General features: G+C 37.4%; 1 protein-coding gene across 2 annotated transcripts in view; it reads right to left on the bottom strand.

Annotated features, from left to right (window-relative positions):
* Positions 1–19,041, bottom strand: part of PLA2G4A (phospholipase A2 group IVA) — a gene marked incomplete at its 5' end in the record, with an annotated part of 122,930 nt that overhangs the window by 52,503 nt on the left and 51,386 nt on the right. For both annotated transcript variants that reach the window (XM_081120801.1, XM_081120802.1), the window contains 4 exons: positions 3,221–3,362; positions 6,600–6,637; positions 16,286–16,399; positions 17,051–17,199. In XM_081120801.1, coding sequence (XP_080976927.1) covers positions 3,221–3,362; positions 6,600–6,637; positions 16,286–16,399; positions 17,051–17,199 — 443 coding nt within the window. The remainder of the gene's footprint in view (positions 1–3,220; positions 3,363–6,599; positions 6,638–16,285; positions 16,400–17,050; positions 17,200–19,041) is intronic.

Below are 19,041 nucleotides of genomic sequence, written 5' to 3'. Positions count from 1 at the left end.
AATATTGCTAAGACTAATGTCAAAGAGCTTACTGCCTGTATTTTCTGCTGGAGTTTCATGGTTTCAGGTCTTACATTTAAGTCTTTAATCCATTTTGAGTTTATTTTTGTATATGGTGTAAGAAAGTGGTTCAGTTTCATTTCTTTGCACGTATGTGTCCAGTTGTCCCAACACCGTTCATAAAAGAGACAGTCTTTTTTCCATTGTACATTCTTGCTTCCTTTGTAGAAGATTCATTGACCATATATTCATGGGTCAATTTCTGGGCTCTCTATTCAGTTCCACTGACCTATGTGTCTGTTTTTGTGTCAGTACCATACTGTTTTGATTACTATAACCTTGCAGCATAGTTTGAAATTAGGGAGTGTGATACCTCCAACTTTGTTCTTCTCTCTAAAGGTTGCTTTGGCTATTCAGTGTATTCTGTGGTTCCATATAACCGTTAGGATTATTTGTTCTAGTTCTGTGAAAAATCAAGGTCCTAAACTGGACGCTGTCTGCTTGTTGAGAACTGTGAAGAAGATAAGTCACAATCTCTGCACTGAAAATTGAGAAGAACTGTTCTTTGTGTAACAAGCTTCCACAACAGCATGCTCCTCCAGACCTTAAAGATCCCATTAGCCAGCACTAAACAGAAAGTGATGATCTTGGCAGGTAGTGAGGGAAGTGGGAGCTGAACACCCCTGGCCAACAAGTACCATAAGAATTGGAAAATGTTACTTGTGTTATGGTAATGGGTGGTGCTGAGTATATATCTACACTGATTTTTTCTGTCAACAGAAAAAAGTCTAGACTAAAACCAAACAACAACAACAACAGAAGTCTTAATTCTAGGAATACGACCTCTGAAAACATAAATTTAATATTTTTGAAGAATATCCCAGAGAAAAGCACAATGACCTCATTCTCCAACTGTTGCAAAAAAAAACAAAAACCAAGTTGTATGAATATTAGACAAAATTTTATTTTCCTAGGACGACTCCTTTCCACAAAACAAGGAGTACCCAGGGGTGGTGATAGCAACTTTCCTTTGAGAAGGACAACCTGAAGACAGGCCAACTCAACATCTGCACCTAATACGTCACACATACATTTCTAACTAAACAGTCCAAACTGGACTCTTCACCCAAACCTTCTTCTCAACCTGTATTTCCTCCTCAACCCTGATACAAGGGTTCCTCAGTCTTGAGCCCCTGATATTTCTCTTTCTAACTAATTCATCCCGTGCATGCAATGCCAAGCCACCTGCCTAAATCTATACCCTGATAGATGCTGGGAATATAAAGTTGAATAACACAGACACTGTCCTGGTCCTCATGCAGCTTACATTCTGATGGAGAGAACAGACATGAAATGGATAATTTGTACAACTAATTAAGTGCGATTGTGGTAAACGCTAAAAAGATGATGTGCTTATTTGTGCCATAAGAGAATATAACTGAGAGAATTAACTTGTACTTGGGAGGAGGGAAGGAGGAGTTGAGGAGGGAGGGAGAAAGTCTTAGACATGACATATGCACTGATATGGAAGGGTGTTAGCTAAAGCGGGGGGTGGGGGTGGAGAGAGGGGTGATACAGAGGAAGCACACTGCAGTGAGAAGAAATGACGTCTGCAGGAGTGCCAGTTGGGCAAGGGTTCTGTGGAGACATAGACCTAAGGGGCACCTAGTGGAGAGGAACAGTGAATGTGGGATAAACAGCAAAAAAAATGAACCTGGGAAGATGCCGTGAGGCCAATCCCCAGAGCAATGGGAGGATTTTAAGCTTGGGTTCGATAGAATCAGGTTTATATTTTTAAAAGATCCCTCTGAATTCAGTGTGAACAGGAATCGGGGAGCGAGAGGGCAGGCCCAGCAGAACTATAGAGAAGAGACAGGGTGTCACATTCCGGTTCAGACGTGCTGAGTTTGAGACGCGAGGAACACCGGTGAAGAATTCACACAGGTGTACAGGCATTCAGGCCGGAGCTCGGGGGAGAGGTTCTGAGTCGTGTGTGCACGTATGGGAATATCTGTATGTATATTTACTTATGCTTTTCATAAAAATAGTCTTTCTAAAAATAAGTTATGTTCATTTAAAATATTCAATTAACAGAGAGCTCAAAGAAATAAGTAAAAAATTAGGTGATATGCCGCTGAGGAGAAATTTCACCATACTACTTGAGGAGCATCACTGCTGCAATTTATTTTTTAAATTTTTTATGGAGGTATAATTAACATATAACATTATATTAGTTTCAGATGTACAACATAATGATTCACTATCTGGATATATTGTGAACTGATCACCACTAAATAAGTCTAGTTAACATCTATCTCCAAATATAGCTTAAAAAATTTTTTTTTGTGATAAAGACTTTTAAGATCTTCTCTCTGAGCAACTGTTAAATATGTGACACAATATAAACCATAGTAGCAATTTTTCGTAGGTTTCAGATAGAAAGATAAACCAATATATGAATGGTTGGATGGACGGGTGGAAGGATGGATAGACAGAGGGATAGCGCATGAACAAACAGCCAAACACTGGACTATACAATACTAGTTACTGGATACTAAATACCATTCATTTTACTTGAATTTAAGAGAAGAAAAAAGAGGCAAAGTACAATTCAGGGACGGTCCTTTCAACATTTGTTCACAAAAATATTTTAATTTTAAGGTCTCTCTATATTTAGTATTATGAAAAACACTGAAATATGGAGGTCATTATTTTTAGCTCCTTGGTCAATTTTGAATAATATCTTTTAACTTTCTGCGATGATATATTAAGAATTTAGAACATTTCCTTTTATCTCCCCTGTTCACAACTGCCTATTTTTGTTAATTGTGCCATCAACAAGACGTATGACATTTCTCCCTGTTCAGTAACGACAATTCCACTGTTGTTTAATTTCAGTCTATCTTAAAATTCATTCAATGATCTTTTTATGTCTGACACTAAACCTCCCCTATAATGCAATGAACATCTTGTTTGCGCATAAGTACGCCTATGCCTTCTTAAATAACTACATCTGATAAATATTTCCAATTATGGGCAGCATTTCTGATGACCCTCCTCAAAGAGTTTCCATTGATGAAACACTTACCTTGCCTGATCTTAAAAAGCTGAAGACAAAATGCTCAATCTTAAAGTTTTCCTATTTGGGAAAAATTTGTGAGGAAGTAGAGACAAAATTATTATTCAATTGCCATTGACATTTGAAAAATGTACAACTTACATCACGTGTGGAACACAAGCCTTCGCTATTCTCTGGGCCCAGGAGCTTCTTCATGTTTTCCTTTATGTTTTCTTTTCTCTGGCATCTGAAAGCTTTCTCCTGATCACACAGAGCCATACTAAATCGGAGGTCTGGGGACGAACTGTACATAAACACACAGTCATGAGCCTAGGTCCCCCGTAGCTTTCTCATACATCACCCGGTCCCCACAAGCCCCCAGTAGCTACACTGATAGACTCACTGCTCCCCTCAAGCCATTTCCTCTGGGAGGACCTGAAACAAGAGTATAAAATGATGACTGTCTCCAAGCATGTCCCAAGGCGCGTTTTCAGAAAACACTAAGAATAAGATGCTTTAGGGGAAAAAACAAATAAGCAATCAAACAGTCCCTGATCAGTTGTTTGTTATGATAGTAATAGAACTTTGGGGAAGTGCTGCAGAAAAGAAACCTGTTTAAATAAAGCTGCTGTGAACACTGGAGTGTGTATATTCTTGCTGCATGGAGGGGGAGGAGTGGAGGGGGAATGGGGACATCTGCAATACTGTCAACAACAACAAAGAAACCTGGTTGGCACAGTAAGAAACTTTAAATTATATACCTTTCTAAAAAAATATTGCCGTTACCATTCATAAAAGCCAGTCCTTCCCTTCAGAGTGAGTTAAATTTAAGGCTCATTTCTGTTCAGTATATTTCTTTCTTATAAAACAGAGAACAAGAGAAAAGATCGTAAGGCCCTCTGGGCTACATCCTCTCTAGTGATACTTGATCATTGTAAATATTTTAATTACAGCTTCCCAACGGACAAATGTAGATAACTCACAAACGAGCAAGTAGGAATAATACTGAAGAGTAGAGGAATAAATATTGAATTTCATTAGAAGCTATTATCAAATTAATAATTCAAAAATATTTTAAATATCTATTTGCTAATACTGGAAAGAGTAAAGTAACACTGTTACTCTCATACATTTATTTTGAAAATGTAAATGTGCAAAAACACTTTTGAAAAGCAATTAGGCAATGAGCACCAAAAATAATTAAAATGTGTATTTCCTTTGACCTAGTAATTCTATTCTGGATATCTACCTTAAGGGAAGGAACTGAAAAGATCATTTAACTATAGTATTATACAACAGGTTATTAGATTACAGTATATCAAAGCATTGGATTGCACAGTTATTAAATTTGATTATTATGAAGGTTATATAACAAGGTGGGGCGGAGTAAGAGTAAATTAGCATTTTTAAAGTCAAGTCTTGGGGTAAACTCTTTTCTATTATTATTGTTTACTATAATATATTAAGTTGAGTATATTCTAATCATTTAAATAAATAAAAATCTTACTTGCACAGTTGTCACTGTGAATCCTCAATTTATTTTCTTTTCTACTCCTCAGAGGTTAACTACTACCTTAAATTTGCTATCAATAAATTTCTTTATAATTTTACAATCTATATTTATGTCCCTAAATAAGATATAGGGTCATTTCTCAGGTTTAAAATTTTTATATACATGCTACCAACTGTATGTATTTTGCAAATTATTTTTTTCCACTGAACATTTTATTTTTGAGATTCATCTCTGTTTATGTAACTAGAAGTAACACAAACATTTTTTTCTATTGTGGAGTATTTTTAATATATGAATATAGCATGATTTGCTTATCCATGAACATTGAAGTTGCTTCCAATTTATTTTTAACTATTACCAACAGTACCACTATGGACATGAGGTGTATATGAGGAAAAGTTTCCTATAATATATGCTCTTTAGAAAGAACATCTCATTGAATCACCATAATAGATATACTTATAAGTACTCTTTTATTGTTTTACAAATGAGTAAAAAAGTGATTAGAAATCTTTCAACCATTAACATAATTAGCAAATAATAGATTTAAATCCAGGGCTTCTCATTCTGAGACTCATGTTTCTTGTAATACACTATGGTAATCATTATCTCACACTACACACAAGAAGCATGTTTAACAAAATCTATGAACAGAGCAATGCACATAGTTATTTAGAAGATATCAGTAGAGAGGTACCTGGAAGAAAAAATTCTAAATGCTGAATAATCTTATAAATATGGTAACAGAAGTATGCTTCATTTATTTCTTCTCTTATGTATTATCTTTAACTAATTAGTTCACTTTTTAAAATTTTATTTCATATTTAATGGAAAATATTCTATGGAAAATTGAATATTTCTTTAAAGAAAACATTTCCATTTAAAATCAAGATGTAAGTTAACGTATAAAAATAGAATTTGATTAAAGTCCACGATAAATATATAATAAACTGCTTCTGGACATATGTACATTACTTGAGTTTTTCTACATTTTTTGATAACTGTGTTTTGTTACACAATATTGTCTTAATTATATGAATGAAAACCATTTCCCATTAAAACAAATAGCATTACTTCATAGTTGAGTAAAAATATTTCCGATCTCATGCCAAAATAAATCACTTTTAAGCAAGAGTTAATGTAATGCAAAATGAGGCGACACAGTAACTTGGAATGTCCCTTGATGCTTCCTGACATGTGTTGAAGGACTGTGGTAATCGATGCCAAGAGTTTACAAAGTCAAGTCAACTTGTTCCAGAGATCAAAATAAGAGAAAGAAATGTCTAAACCCAATGGCAGGCTATCATTATCACACATTTGGCAAATCACAAGATAGGGGAATGTGACACTAATTTATGTGGTGTTTGTGTAAATAAAATTTGTACTAAAAACTTGGGGAAAACCCACTTGAACAGAGAAGTTCAAAGAGATGCAGCGAAGTTGAGGGAGGTGACATCTGAAACCTGCACTGGATCAGAGATCAGCTCTTCACAGGGCAGGCCTGACTCCCCTAAGAGGCACCCTTTGAAAATAAATAAATGATTTCCCAACTTTCACTTTTAGAGCCCACTTTGAAAGAGCAACACTCTTTCACAGAATTTGACCATTTTTAGTCCTGCTGATTACTAGGACAAATTGGTCTCAATTTTCAGTTTTTCTTCTTTGTGGTTTCCTGCTCACTTTCATGTTTTTGAATTTCTATCTAAATCAACAATAGAAGATAGGCTTTAAAAACTGTATTCATTCCTATGGGAATAGAAAAATAACGGGGGAGGGCCCTTTCTAACAGTCGTTATTTTGACACCTGTTATTTAACTAGCAAACTATAGGAATATTAAGCAAATAATATCAGATTTTTTTAAACGTTTTAACTATTAAAAAGGAACCAAAGTAAAGCAAGGTACATTTAATGCATTTTGATAGTCAAAGCTGTTAGAATTATTTCATATATTAAAAGTATACATTTTAACAAAATAAATCAGGGAAGCTCTCACAATATCTTCCACCCAACAAGATAAATGTACTTACCAAACTTCAAGGGACATTTCCAGAATCATTTCAGTGACCTGTAAGAGATATATCAGATTAGGTCATAAACAGATGTGTGTTATATATAATGCAAACAAAGTCATATTAATTGTTGAGTGGCAGATTATTTTTAATCTAAACAAAACCCCTAAAAATAAAAGTAACATAGCTCCATGAAGACCTTAAATTACAGGTGTATTTCAATAATTTTTTTTGCTAATTTTACAATGTAAGTCCACCTAAGTTATTTTAGCCAACATAAGAATTGCCTCTGCATGGTATTTATCTTTGTTCACTAAAATGAAGTAGTTCAGTTCCACAATTATTATTCACAGAACATAAAAATTGTCTGAGATCTAAAAACCATAAAGATGTTGTGTCTATTAATCAGGAGCTGTGCCCAGGCCTCAACACCAGAGGTTGGGAAGGGGCTGGAAGGTTAAAGAAAGCCTGGGTGAAAATCCACACGTGTGCATTTGTGACACATGTGGGCTGTGGTAAACGAAACAGAACACCTATCCAAGGTGGCCAAGAAACATCTCCAAATGCAATGTGAGGCTCAAGTTTTTATTTTTTCAATATGATGTGAGCCAACCAAACTTATGGGAGAACCCCATCCTGCCAATGGGCCAATCAGATTTAATATAAAAGAGAGTGACTAATATCCAGAAAGCAGAAGGGATATTCAGAGATGTCTTTCCAAGACTAAGAATCTGTTTATAGAAAGACCTTCTCAATACTCTCTCTGCCACTAGTTATAAATAATGTAATTGTAGGTTGTTATGAGACCCAAATGAGAAAGTGTTTGGAACGTTGCTGCATAATTGTAAGATGGTGATATTATTATTTTCTCTATCAGTTACCATAAGAACACAGTTAGAGTGGACCTATTCAATATCTTTAAACAGAACTAGAATGTGACTCTTAAAACATGAAGAGGATGTTTTTAGAACCAACATAAAATGCTATAGATATTCGGCTTTGTTTTCTCTGTGGTTTCAGGGGATGGAAAAAAACCAGAACGAGTCTTTCAAAAGGTTAAAATAAGTTCATGGATAATTCTCAGTACTAAATTTTATGAGTAAAAGAAAGGTATTGAAGTCATCTGTACGAAAATCCGCCTCTCCCACTGAACTGTGAGCTCTGTCTTATATGTAGGTCTCTATTTCTAGTTCATTGCGCAGGATCTAGCACACAATGTATGATCAATAAATATGCGTTGAATTACTGTGGGTGTGTATGTGAGAGGAAGCATAGCAGGCAATCTTTTCTTATCAAGAACATCTCATTGTTGCTCCAGATAAAATCAAGGGCTGGTCTAACCCAGACAGTATTTGTTATGTACGGAATTCGACGAGCCTTCATTCCTCAAAAAGGCATATAAATATTACTTTGAGGTTAATGAATAATAAGAATCCCAATAAAATGGTTTTTGTTCTTTAATATATCAGATGAATCATAGTTCAGTTATAAGTCAAAAATGTGATTGACATCTAAACAATTAATGTAATCGCTGCCTGGTCTACTAATGAAAGCACTGCTCAGACCACATGCCCAGTCCATCAGCCCTATCCCCATTTCAAGATTTCAAATGGAGTCTTTCCCAAAGAGGGATTGAAAAAAAATTACATTAAATGAGATGACTTTGGATATTTAGTAAGAAAAACAGACATGGGTAAAACATGGTCTGTTTTTTGGCAAAAAAATAAAGAATAAATACATACAAGAAAGCTGCTATTAAAATAAGACTAGATTTACTGTTTTCATCTCCAGGGGACAAAAGCATCATGGGAGAATAGAAATTAAAAAAACAGTATTACAACTCAGTATGGAGTTTTCTAATAAATGGAAAGATCCAAGGCTGAAATGGGCTTCCTATTCCAAGGTGCCACCTCAGGACAGAAAGTGATCAGGGAAAAGCTGGCTCCCCAACTGGCAGGTCCCCAGGCAGTTTATATATTAAAATACTCAATGCCTGAATGTATCCAATGCCTGCTCGTCCTCACAACTTAATAAATAAAAGGAAAAATCACCCGTGCCATGTTTGTGGTTGTATTTGCCTTCTCCATAGGAAGGTCCCTTCCACATCCATCCACAACCTTTCTTGGCTAAGACACTCATGTTCCTCCACAGACTGATTAAGACTCTTTAAATGAGGGCAGGATGAGAGAAGACAAGACACGGGATTTTCCTGCCACTTGCAGGGGCACAGGATGCGTTGCCATGGTTCTGGTCCGGTGAATGGGTGCCCAAGTGGATCACCCACAATCAGGAGGAAACAGTAAACTCTCCCACCTGGTGCACTATGTCCAGACACGCTGCGGAGACTGACATTCACCATCTCTCCACACCTTTTACTTGCATCATGTGATTCAGATAAAATAGCCACAAAACTATGTACTTCCTCTGCGGCATTAAACAATTATTGTGAACTCCTTCCCACACACTGCATGAAGCATTTCTCCATGTCAATCATTCAGGCTGCTCGCCTCATCAAGGCATTAGAAGGAAAGGCGACCAAATCTCCCCAGCTTTCCCCAGCTGCATAATATTTATTAAGAACCAGAACAAATGAGAAGTCCACCTCTTCTAGGAACTATAAACGCAAGAGGCGGGCTGTACTCACTGTACATTCTTGTGGGGAAAAAACATTCTCTTCTTTGAATTCCACCATGAAAAAACAATTGTAGATGCTTGCAATGGGAGGTGTTCCATTGGGGAGGGGGAGGGAAACCAGAGCAGAGGAACTACTTTAAAAACAAGCACCATTTCAGACTTAAAAAGTAATCTTGAAAGTATTTAACACACTAATTTTCCCCCCAAACTTTCCTAAGGTAACAAGCATAGTGCCTGGCATTAAGGAGGTCCTTTAAAATTATTATTACAAAAAGATGCAAATGGTCAAATAATTTTAAACTGGATCTGGATCTAACAGGGAGGCAATTCAAGTGCACAGCAAAAATTACAACCCAGTACAAGCTTCGTCACATCTAAATAAATTTTACATGTTTAAAATTGAATGAGACATTGTTAAAATCATTTTTAAATACATCTGATTTTTTATAACACTAACATTTATTTTTATTGAGATATAATTGAAATATAATATTTGTTTCAGCTGTATAACATAATGATTCAATATTTGGATATATTGCAAAATGATCACCACAGTAAGTGTAGTTAACATATATGATTTTTTTTTAATGTTTCTTTATCTTTATTGTTGAGACCATTACAGATGTCCCCTTTTTAACTCCACTGACCCCCTCCCACCCCACATCCATCCCACCCCCAGGCCCTCCCCACACCAATGTCCACGTCCATGGGCCATGCCCTTAAACATACAAGTTCCCTGATTAATCTCTCCCCACCCACACCCCCCTCCCCACCTTCCCTCTGAGATCCCTCAGTTTGTTCCAAGCTTCTATGTCTCTGGATCCACTTTGTTCATCAGTTTATTTTGTTTATTATATTCTACATATAAGTGAGATCATTTGGTACTTGTCCTTCTCTGACTGGCTTATTTCACTCAGCATAATACTCTCTAGTTCCCTCCATGCTGTGCCAAAGGCTAAAAGGTCCTTCCTCTTTACAGCTGCGCAATATTCCACGGTATAAATGTCCCACAGCTGTTTTATCCACTCATCTACTGATGGGCACTTGGGCTGTTTCCAAATCTTAGCTATTGTAAATTGCGCTGCTATGAACATAGGGGGGGCATAAGTTCTTTGTGATTGATGTTTGGGGTTCCTTAGGACATATTCCTAGAAGCGGGGTCACTGGGTCAAATGGCAGGTCAATGATTTCTTAATAAAATAAAATTAGCATTTACTACCAGGAATCATCTAATCCATCACTCAAGAATTCAGGATAATTGTGCCCCCCAAAATATCCCAGATAGTCTTCAAAGATTAAAGGATTAAAAAATACACTCTTTCCCCTCTAGCCATGTTCTACTCTATCACACAGTCTTCCTCTTACATTGGATGATAACTTTCTTTTCTTAATTTAAGGTCCTTTTTCCTTCCCAGTGGACACTGAAAATTTTGAAAGAGCTTGTGATCATTAGCCATCATAAAATAAACCCAATGTCCTAGAGCACACTATCTAACCAAAACACTCTCTTTTTCTCCAAATGGGAATCTCTCAGACTCTCTAGTTTCTCTCTCTTTTAAACTTCATTTACTTTTCTTACACCTGTCTAAGCACTTCCCAAGTTTTCTGTATTTTCCATAAGTGTATTCATTTATCCCTTCGCCCAAAAATGATTCAAGTGACTGATGTGGGGCAGGCCAGGTATGCAGTGGTAACCAAACTGGACGTGTTCTACTCCCTGAAGGAGCTTAGACCCAGTCAGAGGGCCCCCAGTGGGTGACAAGCATTTTAAAACTGTGTTGAAACCAATGATCACTAAATTTATAGGTTCTACCTATATGTCAATAAGTTGATTTTGGTCAGTAAGTTCAAATCAATAAGTGTAACAGTCAAGTCAGATTCATGAAGCACATGATAAATAGTTAAATCTGGCCAATTCCAATTACAATGAGAATATCTAATAGTTATTTAGTGCTTACCAGGCTAGGTAAAACTTGCAAAAACTATTCTAGAACATTCCATGAATTAATTCATTTAACCACAACAACCGTAAGAGGTAGGCACTATCTACATATATAAGCCTGTCTTATAGATGAGGGTGCATGGCAAAAAGAAACAAACGAACAAATTTGTCCAACATCACACAGAGATTAAGTAGCAGAATCATGATTCCAACCCAGGCACGGCTGGCTGATGCTGAGCCTCAGGTCACAGGCAAAGGGCCCCACTAGTGTCTCTCAAATGGCAACTCTGATGCTCTTCAAAGTTATTACTCCAACAAGCACAACCTAACCCAGATTTTACACATCCTAGCTGGAAAACACACCCTGTGCACTCAGCCCTAAAATTGATTTTCTCTTTGAAAACAAAGAAACAAAAAAACCCCCACAAAAGTTCTAAAGTTGAGTTGAGTGATAAATCGTAGTCTCAGGAAGAGCTGGATCCACTGTTAAGTTCCAGCTTTCCAACTTCAGCTGACCTTCACTGCCACTAAGCAATCATTCCATTCAACTCTTAGTGACATATTAAAGCTGTAATAAGCTACACTTGTTTTCCTCAAGTCGCCCTGTACTCCTCCGACTCATCATTTTCCACAGCAGTCTGCTCAAGCTGAATCGACTTCTTGTTTTCGGTATCCAACGTCCACGGTACCTACTAACTCTTTGCTCACTAACCCTTCCGAGGAAGGAGCCACATCCTGTTTGCCCTAAATTCCCCATTACCTGGTCAAAAACCTTCCATGACTCATTGCTGTCAGTCAGATAACATCCAAATTCCAACATCTTGAATTTGAGCTCTGCTATCATCTGATCCCAATGTACCTGTCTCCCTTCATGCAAGAATGCTCTGCTCCCATCACACATCTAGACACTGTTTCCAGAACACGCCTGTCCTGTCTGGTCCCATGACTATGAGCAAAGGCTCAGGCTGCTCTCTCCACCAGAACGGCTTCCCACCCCTTTAGTGACCCAACCGCATCCTTCCTTTGAGGATAAGCCGAAGCCACTGATGTCCACTGTAACCCACAACTGCCCGCTGCATCCCCCCGCCCCCTCGGCCTCCCGGTCCTCATCTCTTATCACCCTCTCTATTACCTTTGTGTTCCAGCCACGCTCTCCCCCTCGCTGACAGTCAACATGCCAGGCAGACTCCTTCAGGACCTTTCTACTCTCAGATACCATCAGAGATGTTTCTCTTAGCCACAGTTTTTAAATTTCATTCGCAACCCCCTTCACTATATATACTCTCCTCTCCTCCTTCCTGGTTTATTTTGCACTTGTTATCACTGTCTGAGTATCTTTTACTTATTTATCTTGTTTCTTGTTGATCTTACTAAGTAGAACTGAAGTTCCATGAGGGTGGGAATTCTTGTCTTTGTCATGGCTGAATAGGAAGTGCCTACAGACTGTCACACAGTAGGTGCTCAATAATTGTTTATGACATGAATGAATAATTCCTTCCTATAACTCTTACTGTACGTATTGCGTCACTACTACTTATTTGGCACTTAAACTTATAATATGTCAATACTGAACTCCAGTTAATATGCTGAAGTGTTGAGGGATGACGCATATTGTTGTCTGCAATTTGGTTTTAAACACATCAAAAAAAGTAAGATGGCTTGACGGGTGGCTAGATGGAGGCGTATGTGGCAAAGCAAATACAGTGCCGTGTTTATTGCAGAAGAAGGGTGGCGGTTATAGGGGTTTTCAATGTACAGATCTTTCAACTTTTCATATGCTAGAAAACTTTAATGGGAAGTTTTAGGGGGATATACTTTGGGGAAGATACAGTATTTTAGAAAGGCCTTCCCTGACTGTATGAACTTCAGCTGCCCTGCAGCAGCTCTCTGTCGCCTCCCTCTATTTATATGCTTCACAGTAGTTCCCGCTGGCTGACGCTGTGTTATTTCCTTGCCTCCTGTTGCCTGTTCACCCTCCTCATGAATGCAAGCTCCCTGGGAACCAGGGCAGCATCTATCACGCCCCCTGCTGCTGGCCCATCTCCTAGGATATTGCCTGGAAAATAACAAGTGTTTGCTAATAACTCATAAGTAAGTAAATCAGTAGATGGATGCCTCAGGATACTGTTTATTACATTAATTATCCACTTAAGAAGTAGGCATGAATGTCTACTTCTTTCCAAACACATTATTAGTTCCTCGAAAATGGAACTTTTCATAGTTTTCTTAATATTGAGCAAAGTTTTGGGTGCACAATGAAAGCTTAAATTCTCACATTAAAAAATAATCCATTCACAGGTCAGTACTTTAAAATGATATAATAAAGGTTTTTTATTACTGCATTATGATGATTTTGTTTCTATATCTGTAAAATGGGAAGAATTGAAGACTTTGGGGTAAAATGTTCAAATAAAAATACTCTTTCCAGATCACAGAATGTTCTAAATTAGAAAGGACCTTAGAAATAAGTTAATATGGAAACCTTCATTGTAGAGCTGAAGAAATGAGACTCAGAGAGAAAGATGACGAACTCAAACATCCTAGAGGGAGGTTAGTGACAAAGACAAAATGAGAGTCTGGGTCTCCCAGGTCCCAGTTCCTACCCCGAGTGGGCAGGGCAGGCCCTTGGGAATTTTGCAGTCTCCATTTGGAGGCTCCTATTTTTTCTCCAGCTGGCTCCTGGCCACAGAAATCACCTTACATCGACTCAGTATTAACTTTTAGATGACAAAATTTTGAAGGAATTTTTGCTAATAACGTCTTGGCAAATCCAAGTGCTTTTTATTAGACCAGATTGCCATAAGCATCCAGAATGGTTTAAAAATCTTTTCTCCCACACAATTCCTTCGCAGCCTGTTCTCTCTTATAACCTCTGTGAAATTGTAGAAAGGAGACTGTCCTCCTCTGAAAGATGGGGGTTCAGAGATGAGGAGAGGCTGCATGGCTTGCAGAGGGCAAGACACATGACCTGGGGAAGGTCAGGGCTCTCCGATAGGCCATCAGCCATTTACCCTCTCCCCCAATCACAGGTCACCAACTCAAAGAATTGTCATCCAGATAAAAACTGCAAAGGACTCTGGAGAAGAGAGTAATGAAAACAAGCTGGCCAAGTGTTTTCTCAGGCACTGTAAGAAAAATAATTACGTAAGCTACTTTAAATTCTGGAATGTAGAAGGCCTTGGGGTTACACACCTAACCATAGGAAATGACAGGAAGAGAGGAAATGCATGTTTTCCTTATAATATCTTCTCTTATAATCAGTCTTTGTGTCATAGACTGAAGGGTGGAAAAAAATTGTTCTTCGGAAAGGCCAATTCATGCTTACAAAGCCCTCAGAAACATTTATTGAGAACTGACCCTGGCAACATGTCATACGTAAGGTCTGCGGATGTTAGCCTTCCACCTCTAAACTCTTTACCCCACTACTCACCAACAAGTGCCTGCCAAGCCCTGTAACTTGCCGTGCCCCAACTTGCTTTCTACTTTGCAGTTTTGCAGTTTCCCCTGCCTAGAATGCTCATGACAGCTTCTCTTCCTGCTGAATTTCTACCCTTTTCTCAAGGTATAATAACAGCAACAATAAAAACAACATTTATACAGTGCTTAATATGTACCAGAAACTTTTGTAAGCACTATATGTATGTTTGCATATATCTGTGTGTGTATACAATTCATATATATATTTCTATAACCAATTATCATTATATATCTACTATAAAATAAATTTTATAGTTAATAAATATTATGCAATCTACATTTCATATAATAAATTATATAAAATTTTAATTAGATATGTAATTATATTTAAATATATTTATATGTAATACACATTATATGATATGTATATTATATATGTAAATCATAATAACTCTTCTATGAAATATCATCTCCATTTTACAGATGAGTAAATTGAGGCACAGAGGAGCTAAGTGATTTTCCCAGGATGAAACAGTTGGTAATGGACAGAGCTAAATTTTAAACACCAAAGTGCTTGGTTTCAAATACCAAGGTATTAACCACTATGTTCACGGTTCAACATGTTCAAAATCACCTAATGCAACAGCACCATCCCTGGACTCCTCCTCTCACAAACAATCTGCCTTTGTTTAGTCTTGCAACTGTAGTCTGTCCATACGTCATTGATATTAACCTCACTATATGGTGGCTTCTTTTCATTACATGCATGTATCTCCCTCATCTACTTCCCATTCCAACTCTCACCTCAAGCCTTAGCCAGAGCAATCAGGCAAGAGAAAGAAATAAAAGGCATCCAAATTTGGAATGAGGTAAAATTGTCAATTTTACAGATGACATGACTTTTTGTATAGAAAACCATAAAGACTCCACTGAAAAACTATTAGAAACAATAAACAAATACAGTAAAGTTGCAGGATACAAAATCAATATACAAAAATCCATTGCATTCCTATATACTAACAACAAAATTTCAGAAAAAGAAATGGAAAAAAACAATTCCTTTTAAAATTGCAACAAAAAGAATAAAATACCTAGGAATAGACTTTACAAAGGATGTGAAGGCCCTATATACCGAACACTACAAAGCATTATTAAAAGAGATTTAAAAAGCCACAAAGAAATGGAAAGATATTCTCTGTTCACGGACTAGAAGAACTGACATAGTTAAAGTGTCCATATTATGCAAAGCAATATACAGATTTAATGCAAGCCCCATCAAAGTCCCAATGACATTTTTTAAATAAATAGAACCAAAAATCATGAGATTTGTATGGAACCTCAAAATACCCTGAACAGCCAAAGCAATCCTGAGGGGGGGAAGAAGGGAAGCTGGAGGTATCACACTCCCTGACTTCAAATTATGCTACAGCCCAGCTGGGCATGGCTCAGCGGTAGAGAGTTGGCCTAGGATCCAGGAGACTGTGGTTCAATTCCCGGGTCTCGGGCTCCATCCCCAGTAGGGGGTGTGCAGGAGGCAGCCAATCAATGACTCTCTCATGATTGATCGTTCTATGTCTTTCTCCCTCTCCCCTCCTCTCTCTAAAATCAATAAAGATATATTAAAAATATATATGCTACAAAATGAGAACAATCAAAACAGCATGGATTGGCAGAAACACAGTTGAAAAATTAATTGTGCTGTGTTACTTACTTGGTTGAAAATAAAAGGAACCTCTTTCTTCTCTCCTACTTTCATAGAAGATATGGGAAATGTTGCTGTCCCCAGAGTTTCATCCATGACATAATTAGCATCCATTAACGTGATCTATAGAGAATAAAATAGAGCACACATTTAAATTTCCCTTGGATCTCTAAAAATTAGAGCTAAAAGCTCCACCACATTTTAAAAAATTAAAGTTCTCAAATGACACGTAACAGTCATTTAAGATCTTGAATATTCAACTGGTAATAATACTTAGTTTTTTCTTTCTGAATACTTTATTTTCAAATAAGATAATAATTTTTTTCATTTTCCTAATTGGCCTACTCAGTACTGTGTGTTCAAAAACTGGAAATTAATTCCCCTCTCAGGGGAAATGCTACTTTGGAATAAGAGAAAGAAATCACTTTAGAAAATGCATGCAACTTCTTGGGAAATATTTAGTTTACCTTATTTAAAGGCAATTGAACATACTTTTTCTGTTGTATTTAGACCCTCCTCCTCTTTATAACAGAAAATCTTTTCTCCAAAGCCCATGGAGATGATAAAAGAGTCTTCCCAGCCCTACCTAACTCCTGCGTTTCCATTGGCCACCCACATAACTCGACGTGCACCATCTAGAAGCCGGTCAACTATGCTGCCCAGCTCAGCTTCACTGCAGCTAACTGAGGAGACCAGAGGCAGTGCAGGGACAGACTCAAGCATCCACTTCAAATGAATGGTGACCATCTAGCAGCCCCCAAAGCGTTCACTTACCTCCAAAACGTTTTCCTGATTAGGATCCAAAATGAATTCAAAGGTCTCATTCCACACTGGGTTGATATCATTATTGAAGTGTCTTGTTCTCTTCCTGCTGTCAGGGGTTGAGGAGATGAACAGTTCCACATAGGGATCTGGGGTGTCAACTGCAGACATCAGATACAAGTGAGAGGTTGGCAAATGTGATGCACAGTTCCTGATTTATTTTTATTAATATGCCAGGTTATTTTCAATGAATCTGCAGTACCGTATTCAAAATGTCTAAAACAAGATAATACACAATAGAGGAGCACCACAGGTTATATACTTTTTATATATCATGCCTCTGCCCTCCATAAGAGTCCCAGGAGAGGGATTCATTTTTAGGTGATTTATTCAGAATTCCTCTGTGCACTTAGGGAGCATGTTCACTGTAGTCAACATCTCAGTCCAACTACTAGACTTAAATTTCCTCTCTATATACACCCACCAAGGCAACTAACCCTGAAACTTAAAATATTGATCATTCCCTTTTTAACTGGTTTCAATGAATCCTTCATTATCTTACAGCATTGCACACATTGTATTTTATGGATGAAGTTATAACCTGTCTTTTCCTACAAGACTATCAACAACTTGAGGGCAAGGACCAAGCCCTGCTTATCTTTGTATCTTCAGAACCTAGCAACTATCACAATATTTGTCTCCTAACTTAAGGACTCAACTTTCTCTTTAGCCCATGTGACCATTATACTTCATAACCACAAAAAACAATAGTTGCTAAGATCTCTGTTAAGCATTTTACACACATTAGTTTCATTCAAATCTCACAGTTGCACTAGAAGGTAAGTGCTTTGTTTTAGTGTTGAGGTAATGAGAACGGAGAGATGTTAAGCAATCTGCTCAATATCACACAGCTAGTAAGTATCAGAGCAAGACCTGACTGCAAGAATCATTCTCTTAATGACATCATACTCCTGAGTGCTAAAGATGAGATCATTAGGTGTGGATTGCTATGGAAAAAGGAGCTGGACTCAGAGTTTTAGAGGAGAGAAAGGAAGGGAGAGAGAGAAAGTGGTGCAGAGGTCGACACAAAAAGATAAAAAAATTGAAAACCAAGGAAAAGCAAAAATAATGGTTCTGAAATTATTGGTTTTCAAAGAAAACTTTTTAAAAAGTATGCATTATCCTTCAACAGCAATTATAGTTATCACGATGTAATTAATGCCCTTTGCTTCATTTTTAAACACAGACATATGGACATAGAGTTCTTTTATGTGGCCATCGGATTTTTTGTGTGTTTTTACTATAATGTGGGAATATCTACAAATGAGGTGTAAGCATTTGGGGCTGTCCTTCATTTAATTTTCCCACTTGGAGTTTATGCATCATTGGTCAAGGGCAGCTGAGTCTCAAAAGCAAGAGTGCAACATAAATGCCTAGGGTGCTGTTAAAATACAAACCCCTGACTCTCATCTCCTAAGGCCCATAATCAGTAGATCCGCAGTGGTAATAGGGATCTGCATTTTTAAACAAATATTCTAGCTGGTACTGGTGTAGGTCACCTTCTGTTCATATTTTGATGTCGTATTTTAAAGAAAGGAAATAAGTAGTTATTGAAATTGTGTATATTTATTTGTTTATTTTATTGAGATAAAATTGACAATAATATTGTGTAAGTGTGAGGTATACAATGTGTTGGTTTGATATATTTATATAATGCAATTTCCAACTCAATGCTATACAATAGTTCCACTTATCTGACACTTCACTTTCCACAGTTTCAGTTACCCACAGTTAACTGCAGTCCAAAAATACCAATTGGAAAATTCCGGAAATAAACAATTCATAAGTTTTCAATAGCTCACCATTCTGAGTAGTGTGAAGAAATCTCACACTGTCTGGCCCATCCCACCTGGGATGTGAATCATCCCTTTGTCCAGCACAGTCACAGTGTGTAAGGTCCCAGCCCCTTAGTGACTTAGTAGCCCCCTGTTATCAGACTGACT

Source organism: Miniopterus schreibersii, assembly GCF_964146895.1.
Source record: "Miniopterus schreibersii genome assembly, chromosome: 19".
Lineage (NCBI taxonomy): Eukaryota > Metazoa > Chordata > Mammalia > Chiroptera > Miniopteridae > Miniopterus > Miniopterus schreibersii.
This window is presented reverse-complemented; position numbering and strand designations above follow the sequence as displayed.